The sequence below is a fragment of the Nothobranchius furzeri genome, chromosome 18, assembly GCF_043380555.1.
Source record: "Nothobranchius furzeri strain GRZ-AD chromosome 18, NfurGRZ-RIMD1, whole genome shotgun sequence".
Taxonomy (NCBI): domain Eukaryota; kingdom Metazoa; phylum Chordata; class Actinopteri; order Cyprinodontiformes; family Nothobranchiidae; genus Nothobranchius; species Nothobranchius furzeri.
Window position 1 is genome coordinate 41,322,594 of NC_091758.1, and position 11,608 is coordinate 41,334,201.

The window sequence follows — 11,608 nt, forward strand, 5'->3', positions numbered from 1 at the left end:
AATTAACAAACAGAAAACTCCTTTTCGGCATGGAGCGCTCGGGGGACAACATCTGGTGTCAGGGCCAATCGCATCACTTCAATCCCGAACTCGCTGGTCTTTGATTTGACGCCAGTTTTGATCATCATCCCGCAGCATGGGCTGCTCTTGTTGTGTGGATGAAAGTGGGACGTTGTTATGAAAACCGGTCTGACGGAGCGCCGAGGCATCGACAGCAAACACAGTTTTACTACGGAAAAATCATAATTAACAGGTTTCCTAAGTAACCAGGGCCAAAATTATACCTAGTTAATAAATAAATGATGATTTCATGCATAAAGGAATCAGCTGAGGTGGTTTAGGAATCTGATGAGGATGCATCCTGGTCACCTCCCTATGGAGGAGACCTTGGGACAGATCCAGGAAAACCGTAGGATTCTCCAAGAGGAACTGAAAAGTCTAAGAGGAGGGGAAGACTTGGTTTTCTGACCCGGGCGGATGAATGGATGGGTATTCATCCATTCACCCACCCTCGCCTCCTTCATCCATTCACCCACCCATGAATGGATGAAGGAGGGATGGAAGGGTGGGTGGATGAATGGATGGAGGGATGTTCATCCATTCACCCACCCACCCTTTCACCCCCCTTCATCCATTCACCCACCCATGAATGGATGAAGGACGGATGGGTGGGTGGATGAATGGATGAAGGAGGGGTGGGTGGGTGAATGGATGAAGGAGGGTGGGAGGATGAATGGATGAAGGAGGGGTGGGTGAGTGAATGGATGGAGGGGTGGGTGGATGAATGGATGAAGGAGGGGTGGGTGGGTGAATGGATGGAGGCATGGGTGGATGAATGGATGAAGGAGGGGTGGGTGGATGAATGGATGAAGGAGGGGTGGGTGGATGAATGGATGGAGGGGTGGATGGATGAATGGATGAAGGAGGGGTGGGTGGATGAATGGATGAAGGAGGGGTGGGTGGATGAATGGATGAAGGAGGGGTGGGTGGATGAATGGATGAAGGAGGGGTGGGTGAGTGAATGGAGGGAGGGGTGGATGGATGAATGGATGGAGGAGGGGTGGGTGGATGAATGGATGAAGGAGGGGTGGGTGGGTGAATGGATGGAGGGGTGGATGGATGAATGGATGAAGGAGGGGTGGGTGGGTGAATGGATGGAGGCATGGGTGGATGAATGGATGAAGGAGGGGTGGATGAATGGATGGAGGGGTGGGTGGGTGGATGAATGGATGAAGGAGGGGTGGGTGGATGAATGGATGAAGGAGGGGTGGGTGGGTGAATGGAGGGAGGGGTGGGTGGGTGAATGGAGGGAGGAGGGGTGGGTGGATGAATGGATGAAGGAGGGGTGGGTGGGTGAATGGATGGAGGGGTGGATGGATGAATGGATGGAGGGGTGGGTGGGTGGATGAATGGATGAAGGAGGGGTGGGTGGATGAATGGATGAAGGAGGGGTGGGTGGGTGAATGGATGGAGGGGTGGATGGATGAATGGATGAAGGAGGGGTGGGTGGGTGAATGGATGGAGGCATGGGTGGATGAATGGATGAAGGAGGGGTGGATGAATGGATGGAGGGGTGGGTGGGTGGATGAATGGATGAAGGAGGGGTGGGTGGATGAATGGATGGAGGGGTGGGTGGATGAATGGATGGAGGGGTGGGTGGATGAATGGATGAAGGAGGGGTGGGTGGGTGAATGGATGGAGGGGTGGGTGGATGAATGGATGATGGAGGGGTGGGTGGGTGAATGGATGGAGGGGTTGGTGGATGAATGAGCCTCTGATGCATCGGGTTGGGTCAGAACTGGACGGATAGAAAGAGGAAGAGGAGGAGGATGAAGGTGAAACCAGGGTGATGAGAGGGAAAACTGGGACAACATCCGGAGATTCGGGCAGGAAGCAGTTTCTGACTCGGAAAAGACAAGAGAGCGATGTAGGAATGAAAAGAGACGAGGCCGCTCTCGTCCCAGAGAGTAGGGAGGAGGGACACTAATGAGCATGTCAGGGTGGGGGTGTCTGTTCTGTCCTGGAGACATCTGTCCAAACAGACAGCGCAGAACTTGTAAAGTACCAGGATGTTTGTTGTTCATCATAAATCATTCAGGTGATCCGAGTCACTTCTGTTCAGAGTCGGAATAAGTTCACTTCTGCTTCACAAGATATAACAGATATAACCCGTAAACCACCCCAGCTCTGTGTGAAACAGTAATCTGACTACATCCTCATTAGATGGATTATCTGGGATTAACCAGATTATTTATAAAGATCAGTTCAGACCAGACCTGTAGAAAGAAAAATCCCTTCTGTAGAACAGGAAGTAGGAGGAAGATCTCAAAAAGCAACACGTCCTGCTGAACTCAGAACATCTAAAGCCCTGCAGGCCTCACCTGGTTCAGGTAGAGGTCAGAGGTCAGCATTCAGCAAAGACTCGTGTCACATTTCCAAAAACAACCTGGTGATCTTCTGGTACTGATGACCCTAAACCTAACCCTAAAACACAGCCAGACACGGTGGTGGTAGTGTGATGGTCTGGTCCAGCTGTACCTGATTGAACCATGACTTCTGCTCTCTAGAACGTCTGACCTTTGACCTTAAACAGACGCATCATGAAACAGATCAGCTGGAGAAACGGATCTTTGCTCCATACAGGCTGAAACCGTTTACATGTTTCTGCCAAAGACAATCAGCATCTTCGTTCCTGAGCTGCTTTAGCAGCTAAAATGCTTCAAGATGACATTTTAAGATCAGAAAGCAGATTGTGAAAAAACTGAAAACAAACCAGAACCTTTCGCGACTCGGGGACGTTTTTTTAGACCTTTAACGAGCGAGTTAACGTTGGCGTGGATGGCGTTTGGAGAACGAGTCTCAGCACCAGCTCACTCCGAGGCGTCTGATCCGACAGCAGCACCACGGCTTCCTGCTGAAGGTTTGCTCTGAGACGCACGACCTAAACTACAGAAAATGAAGCCCAGCTCGTCTTTCCTCCTTTGAAGCAGGAATTTAGGGAGTGCGGGATGGAAAATGTCAAGTCAGAGTAACTGGCTCCGCTGACATTCTCTGGAGACAAATTGGGAGATTTTACACATCAAAACTGCCCGTCCTGCTTCATTTAATGCCAAAGGAGATCTCTGCAGCTCCCACTCAGCCACGGCTCTCACCAGCAGGGGGCACACTTACTGTGCTGCTCACTTTAGTGCATAAATAAATATGTGTGTGTGTGTGTGTGTGTGTGTGTGTGTGATGCTGACACAGAGACAGGGCGAGCTACAGATGCAGAAAGCTGCAGACTTACAGTAGTCGGTGGTGGGGAAGGAGACCGTCGGGCTTCTGACGGAGGGCGTGGGGGTCCTGCTCGTGGGTCTGGAGGAGATCCTGGAGGTGCTGGAGGCCACAGGTGGAAACTCGCCATTGGCTGGAATTAGATCAAACACATGGACTGAGAAAGAGCTCTTTTATTACACGACCCTCAGAAGTACATTAAACACCAGCAGCAGGGGTCCGTTTCTCATCTGCTGAGCGTACAGGAGGAATGAAGATCATACCGCGCGGCTCCATCTCGCAGTAAACGTGTACGTGCGCTCGCTCCGGGGGTTCGGTAGCAATCCATCAAACCCGCAGCTTCATCAGAGCTGAGATCACCAGCACCTCTGCGTCTGCGCCGGAGACCTGCAGCCACTTCTGATCAGGCACCGCAGAGAACACCCCCGCTTCCATGACAAAAATCAATGTCCGATATCGGCCGGACAACAACAAACACACGGAGTGTCTGTACACAAAATCTGAAAGTCTACAGATCGATTCGGAGCACTTCCACGTGACCCGGCGGGTCCATATGAGGTTCCAGGATCGATTCAGAAGAAAAAAAAAACGATATGCAGATTCCTCCTTTGGTTGTGATGAACCACACCAATGCGCCTGGGTAACAGTTAGGAGAAGTGACCATTTTACCAGCTGTTCCCTGAGTGGCCTCTGTGCAGAGAAATAGGGTTTATGTCCCTGAGGAGTGATGAGCTAACTGCTAGTTTGAAATGTTAGTGACTGCTGACATTTAGATGTAAATCAGAGGAGTCCCAACTCTTTGAGATGCAGACCATAATAACCATAATAACCAAGTGTAAAGACCCCACAGACCACAAGACCTTTTCAAAAACGCAACAGAATATTTAAATGATTGTAATTTATGGCAGAAAAGCGTCTGTGTAGCGATGAGACAAGAGGCTTGGGTACGTTTGCTTCATTTGAGTAAAAATATGAACATAAAGGTTTTTAAAGAATGCAAAAACTTTGTGGAAAAAAAAGGCCACACTTGGTCTAAAGGGCCCTGGCTTCATCTACTGTCCGTTAGCCTATCAATCCTGTAAGATATAAACCATTTCTCCATATAGAGGCTGATCGGAAAGCCAGAAAACGACATTCTGACCTCCAGACGGTGGATTCTGAACATCTCCACCCAGAGATGTTCCTGCTGTTGCCCTTAGTGTAGAAACGTGCAGCGTGCCGACAATAAACGGTAAATAAAGAAGATTCATATTCGCATGACCTAAATATTAAGACAGATTTAAATTCTGCACTTGGAGCAGCCCACAGAGAGGCTGATAACACGCGTTCTGAGCTTTATTTGCATTTCACACAACAAGAGAAACGGTTTCCAGCCGTCTGACGCAGAAGTAGAACGTTTGTTTTCACGGCAGATACACGATATTCCCCACAGATCTGCCCTGGATGGCTAAACACAAGAGAAGAAATTATTTAGAGGTTTATGAGGGGCTTCTTCCTTTTTCTCAGGCTCCAACACTTCTGGAGTAAATATTTGCAGCTGGATGTAACCCCTTGATGAGCGGGCGCTGGTTCCAGGGTGTCAGCAGCAGAAATCTGACTAAAACGACGAGTCGATGACTCATCTTCCTCCTCGGTGGGAACGAACCGGGCTCATCGTCATTAGGGGCGGGGGTTAGGGGGGCGCTCCCTCTCCTCGCCCCGTCACCTGAGGCTGACGTCTCATCGTGTGCAGAACAGCTAGGGTGTGGCGGTTTCCCGCTCCACCTTCTCCTGCAGGAACAGCCATCATCTCAGGCCGTTTTCAGCGTTAATCTTGTGTTTACATTTAAACGCTGGAGTCTAGGAGCTCTGGCTGCGACTCTGTCTTCATAGCTTTGAAAAGCTCCACTCTGCACTCCTAAAATCTGCCTGCTAGAAAATCAATACCTCATTCCGTCGCTCTGTAATCCACATATAAATATGATTGAGGCCCGGCTGCTGCGGAGCTTTCCAACAGATGGAGTTCATGATCGGATCTGAAACCAGAGGCTGCGGTCCTCCACGTAGCTCAGACTCGAACCTTTAGGAGCTCCAGCCACTGTTTACATCTGCTGCTAATGAAGCGGGCGGCATTGTTATTCTGAACATGGCGGCACGCTGCAGCAGAGCTCGTAGCATTGGTATTCCGCTGCGGTGAGAACAGGAGCTCGTTCGGGTCCAGCACAGAGCGGCGGGATCCACAGGGCAGGGCGTCAGTCGCCGTGACTGCCACTGTTCATTAGTGTGGTGCTGTAAGCTACCTGGAGCCTATCAGGGGCTCGCCACAGGGGGGCGGGGCACCGTGACACCACCCAGCCACGTCGCTAAATATCTCCAGTCTGCAGTGAATCTGAGCAGAATCCACTCAGCCGTCTTCCACACGTTAGGAAGGACTTCGTATGGATAAGCTGTTGGATTCATGCTGGAAAAGCATTCTGGAAATCTGGATTTTAAGAACTGTTCCCAGAGACCAGGAGCATCGTTTTGAATATCAGAATCAACGTAATTAATAAACAAACATGTACTCATGAGCAGTTTACAAATCCACTAACCACAGAAATAAGATACTTGGTGGATCTGAGGGGAGCTTTAGGTGGGACATCTTACTGAGACCTTTCCACAGGGGCGTGTCCAGGGAGTGGCCTGGGGTAGCAAATGCCACCCTTGGAGTCTGATTGGCCACCCCAGGTGCCACCACACTGAATTCTCTTTAAATGGGCTTTTCATTGTCCACAAAAGGCTCGAGGTAAAAAAAAAGGCATAACCATTGGTGCCACCCATGCACAAAGTAGTGCCTCACATGGGCCACCCCATTTTAAAAGATCTGGACACGCCCCTGTCTTTCCAGAAGAACAAATGGGATGTTAAAACTCCGGCAATGAAAAAGCTAAACACACACAAAAAAGTAATTTCTGACCTTTTTACTGTACAATTATTGATAATTGATCATAACTGATTGAATTTACTACAGAATTACCAAACAAACTTCTGTCTTGATGCAGAAATCAGCCTCATAATCTGAAACAATAACCGTATCAGAGATAAGAAAATTCCCATAAATGAGTTTATTAACGAGTTGTTAGACGTGGTTTCTGTTAAAGTGAAACTAAAGAACTAATTAATCCCAAATTATTTCACAAACGAGGCCCCTGGTATGAGGTAAAGGATTTAATTAGCCCCACGCGTCTCCCTTCTGCACCGAGGGCTTGTGGAAGTCTGACTGGTGAAAACTGGGTTGTTGTGACGCATCCCAGCTACTACCCACCTACTACCCAGCTACTACCCACCTACTACCCACCTACTACCCACCTACTACCCAGATACTACCCAGCTACTACCCAGCTACTACCCAGCTACTCCCAGGACAGGTGGCTGCTGAATAAACCCACACCAGTCGAAGGTTTCCTCTGCAGTAAGAATTATGGGTTTATGGGAATAAAACTAAATTAAATGCATTTTGGCCGACAGGATGGAGATGTAACGAAGAAATGTCCCCAAAACAAATGTAAGCTTGAACTTTTACTCAGAGCGGGTTTAATGATTTCCTAGTTTTAGATGTTTCTACAGAAGTCTGTTTCCAGCCTTCTGACTGGAGCCTTCAAATAAACGTCTCTAGCAGCAGTTCTCAGACGTTTTAGCTTCTAACCCCAGCTACTCTGCTGCTAAACTCATAAAAGTCTCTAACTGTCCTTCACCTTGGACCAACCCCCCATAGGAGACCGAACCAGGGGACAACATGGCTCCTGGGACCCAACTCCTCCACCACGGTAAGGCTCAGCCTCAGGGAGGAGATTGTTGATGACATCACAGTTATTTATTTATCAAATTGCGTCACTCTTGCTACTCCATACAGAAAACATGTATGGCATAATTGTGTGATTTTATGAATTAAATACTTTTTATTTATGAAACATTTAATAAATGATGAATTTCATCAAATATTTATGCTGTTAATTGAGATTTGAATTAATGACATTTAAATGTTTTAATGCTTTATTGTGTTGTGGCACTTTTGGCCCTCCATATTTGAAAAGACAAGCCTGATTTTGTTAGTAAAATGATGCTTTTGTCAGCTTGTACAGCAGAAAAAAGATGAATATTTAACTCTGATGTTTGTAAATCTGATTTTGGGGCGATTGTGTTGCCATAAAAGAGAATAAGTTTATGTAAAAAGAGGAGAGAGAGAGAGGGGATGAAGTTCTCGCGCTGCACAACCCAATAAACTAATTTAACGATGCTAGATACAAATAAAATGCTAAAAGTGACCGCCAGGTCCAACAGCTGAAGGGCAGCAGATGCCTCAGCGGCTCATCTAACCGTATATCCCACCGTAGCTCAGGGAAGTGGGGCACACCAGAAGACATTACAGCGCTGTGTCACGGCGCAGAGATCCATCATGTTCATCAGCCACAGTAATCGCTCTTGGAAACGACGTCTTTCAGAGCGTCTCACATCGACCGTTCGGACACACAGGCGATAAAAAGGGACCGTGTCGAGCGCGGCGTGGGTAATGGATGGAGAACTCTCCATCTGCTGAGAGGGAACCGGGGAACCTTCTGGAGAACATGAAGCACAGACATTTCCTAGAGAATCTCATCTCTGTAAATAAAAAGTCCTTGGCCCAGTAAGGCAGGAGGACAGCGGCTCGCCTGGGTCACTTTCCTCCCACCGTATTCATCTCAAACATCTACAGGTGATGCAAATAGATTACTGACGGTTTTTGGTGTGACATCACAGCAGAACATGGGTAGGACCGGTGTAATAATTAACCTGGGAGCTTCAGATGACAGCAGAACGAGTGAGAAGGGGGGCTGCGCTCACGTCCTCGTCCCTTAGAGCCGAATATGCTGCTCCACTTTCACACACTCCTCCTGTCGGAGCTATTTCAGGCCCAGAGAGGCTCAGTCATTACTATTCTCATCACAGTTCAAACAGGCTCCCTCAGATAGGCAGAGACGCGGGGAGGCGCTGAACTCCTAACCTTTCATTCTCATTCCTGCGCCGCTGTCATCTCGCTCCTGTTTTTGTTCCAATAAACCATCTCAGTCAGAACACAAAGATATCTGTAGAGGTGACCCAGGCTTGACCTTTCTAAGCACGGGAACAGAAAGCCTCACCAATCAGCAGCTGACATTTTAAAACACATCAAATGGAGCATTTAAAGGGTTGTAATCGTGTGGCTTTTTATCCTCATGTATCTGGCAGATGCTTTTGTCCAAAGAGGCTTAAAACATTTTCATGGAGCGTTGCTGAGCTGCAGATCCACAGAGATCACGCCTAGCGTGAAAAAGGCTTCCTTCATACGGTCCTGACTGAGATGGTCAAGTTCTGGGGAGAATGGCATGTTTAATTCATCTTCATTGGGTTATAAAATTAGTCAAATTCACCCAAAAGTGAATCCAGCAGCTTACCACAGGGTTCTGTAGGAACTCTGGAGAACAAGCCCACATCATCACCCCTCCACCACCGTGCATTATGGGTCTCATCTACCCAGAAGGTGTGTGTTGATGAATTTAAAAAAAGGAGGAGGAAGTGACTTCCGTCATGCTCTCGAACTCGTTCAGTTTTCATTCGACGTGATGGATAGCTTTGCCATGGTTGAGGTTCAGATTTTACCTCCTACTTGTAGCCCTTCAAAATAAGAGCTGCAAAGATTCACATGTACATCTAAACATCTAAAGCGTATTAAAAAGTTGGAATTTAACTGTGAAAATTATTAATAATGAAATAACTTAATAAGCTTTAAAGGTGTGGAACACAAAAAAAAACCCTTTTAAAATCTTATTTCTGATACTAACGGGCCACTCTGAGTGTTTCATGCAGGCTGATCATGAAGATAGTCTCCTAGACCGATCTGCAGTAGCATCTGACAGAAAACAGACGGTGAAACTCTAGGATTAGAAAAGCCTCACAGATCTACGTCACACTGTCACTAAACATTCATGGACTCCACCTTGGCTCACAACGGGGAAGGCTGTTGCTGGTTGTTAGAAGCATTAGCTCCTCCACCACACAGCAGAACTCCTCCAGGCTTGTGTTATTTGTGGAGATAAAACATCACCATTGCAGAGCAAACAGAGTCAGTGGTAGAGTCGTGTTGCTGTCAGCCAATCAGAGGAGAGATGTCCAGATATCAGGAAGTAAGAGTCCAAAACCTGGCACTCGAGGAGTACAGACACTTCCCTCTTTCGCTCCCTTATCTTTTTTTCCCCAAGGCTCTTTGTCCTGTCTGCCCACAGAGCGCTTCTCTGTATTTCTCCTGAAAAACTCTATTTTTACTAACCACGGATTTGATAAACTGGTCATTCAACGCGATCGATAAGATTTTTTCAACAATGAGAACGGAGCAGGGGGCTCCCACACGTCCACACCCGGTGGGATATATGCTGGATTCCTGGAAGGAGTGGAAGATCGTATGCCTCTCCCAGCTGTCCATTGAGGACATTGAAGATGTGTGGATATTCGGTCTGATGATCACTGGATTTCTCCTGATTGGAGTGGGAGGATATCTGGTTTTCTGGAAATTTGGGAGGACGGGAGCGATTGGAGGGCGACCCGCACCCACGGAAAGCACCATCCATGTGGAAACTTCTCAGACTGGGATGTTACTCAAAGTGAATTGTAAGCAGGACAATGTTCTGGCTGCGATACCGGTATTAGTGTGCAAAATGGATGTCATCTCGGAGAGAGTCACCGGACATGTTTAAAAACCCAAAACTGGCTTCACAGAAGGACTGGAAATGATCAGTTTAAAGACTGAAGGCAGAGAGGAAAATTATCTCAGCCTGACCCAAACAAATTCTTGTTATCTGAATCTGACGCCCTGGTAGCCTTGGTAGCGGCAAGCAACTAAAACCCCCACAAAGGAATGCAGACAGATGTTGTGAACCCCCCCCCCCCCCAACCTTTGGATTGGGGGACTTCAACTCCCACCTGTGACTGTACAGCAGATGAGCGCCGTAGATGGCTGCTCTCGTTGGGGGAAACAGGATCCCAGCCCCCCCCCCCCCCCCCCCCCCCCCCCCCCTCCTATTGGAGTCTCATGTTATGTTGTGATGTCTGAAGTCTGTTGCATATCTGTTGAGGTGTTTTTTTGCAGAGCAAAGCTGCCCTCCTGGTGGAGGGTAGCTCTGAAGAGCCTTTTTCCCTCCACCTGAACCAATCCTCATGTAACCCTCTTATCTCTATTAAGGTAGCGTGGCTCAGGTTGCGAATGACCACAGTCACCAGTTCTTGTCATGTGTCTTGCCCATGTATGTCTGATCTCTGAATTGTGTGTACTGAAACTCTAATTTCCCTCTGGGACTAATAAAGTATCTTTTAATTGATTGATTGATTGATTGAGAGAAACGATGAACCTCATGGGCCTCCGTAGAGCCTTAGTTGGAGATCTTTATTTTACCTTTGACCTTGAGGTGAACCTGCTGCAACGCCCACTCCTGGCAGCTGCTTTAAATGTTTTTACCTGTGAGGGAACCGTCTTTCTGCTGTAGAAATGACCTTTGACCTGGAATGATGTTAACACACTCCTGTATGGTCCGGACAAGTTTTCCCTCACACGTGTGAATGGCCCCAGGAGAAGTCATCCTAACTTTAAGAATGTTTCGAGTTAATTCTGCTGGCAACAACGGAGTCCTGTAACTCAAACCTGCCTGACAGAACAAACATGTGAAAATACTCACAGGCCAAGAAGCAGTCCATGCTGAAGGAGACGTTGTCGAGGGAGACGGTTGAACCGGGTCCAGGTCCATCTTCTGCACTGAATTGGAGCCAGAACCTGAGAAGAGGCGAAGCTTTTTTATAAAACAAGCACACATCTTGGCTGAATGGCTTCTGGATGAAAAGGAACGAGGAAAACGTTTCAGTGGTTTAAGGAAAGGAAGAATTGTGCTTCCTGACATCTCCGTCTCAACTGTGGGGAATAAAAAAAACCTTCCAGCTCTGGAAAAAAAGCAAAAGGCTGTTTGACTTGTTTAGGGATCTCCTAGTTAAATACAGTAATGTTTAAAAAGCCGTACAGCGTCGCTGCAGGACCGGATCAGCTGATCCAGACTCCGGTTTGCTGCTGCTTCCTTCCTGCTGTGTTTTAACCGACTCCTCTGATTCTATTTAAGCTCTAGAAAAGGTCATTGAGCAAAGCCCCCCCCCCCCCCCCCCCCCCCCCCCCGCTCTAATCAAAAGCACAAGCACAGCTGACTACATAACCCGGGAATCAAATATTAATCACTCTTGTGGAGCCGGAGCAGTAAAGAAACCTTCAGCTAGACAAACAGAAATGAAGCTTTTCTCTGATTGGTTTTCATTTTCCTCTTCGGGA

General features: G+C 47.8%; 1 protein-coding gene across 1 annotated transcript in view; it reads right to left on the minus strand.

The window, feature by feature from the left end:
- The window catches only part of alk (ALK receptor tyrosine kinase), a gene marked incomplete in the record, with an annotated part of 374,845 nt that overhangs the window by 32,391 nt on the left and 330,846 nt on the right, over positions 1–11,608 (minus strand). Inside the window, 2 exon segments of the mRNA XM_070547101.1 lie at positions 3,287–3,406; positions 10,974–11,068. Coding sequence (XP_070403202.1) covers positions 3,287–3,406; positions 10,974–11,068 — 215 coding nt within the window.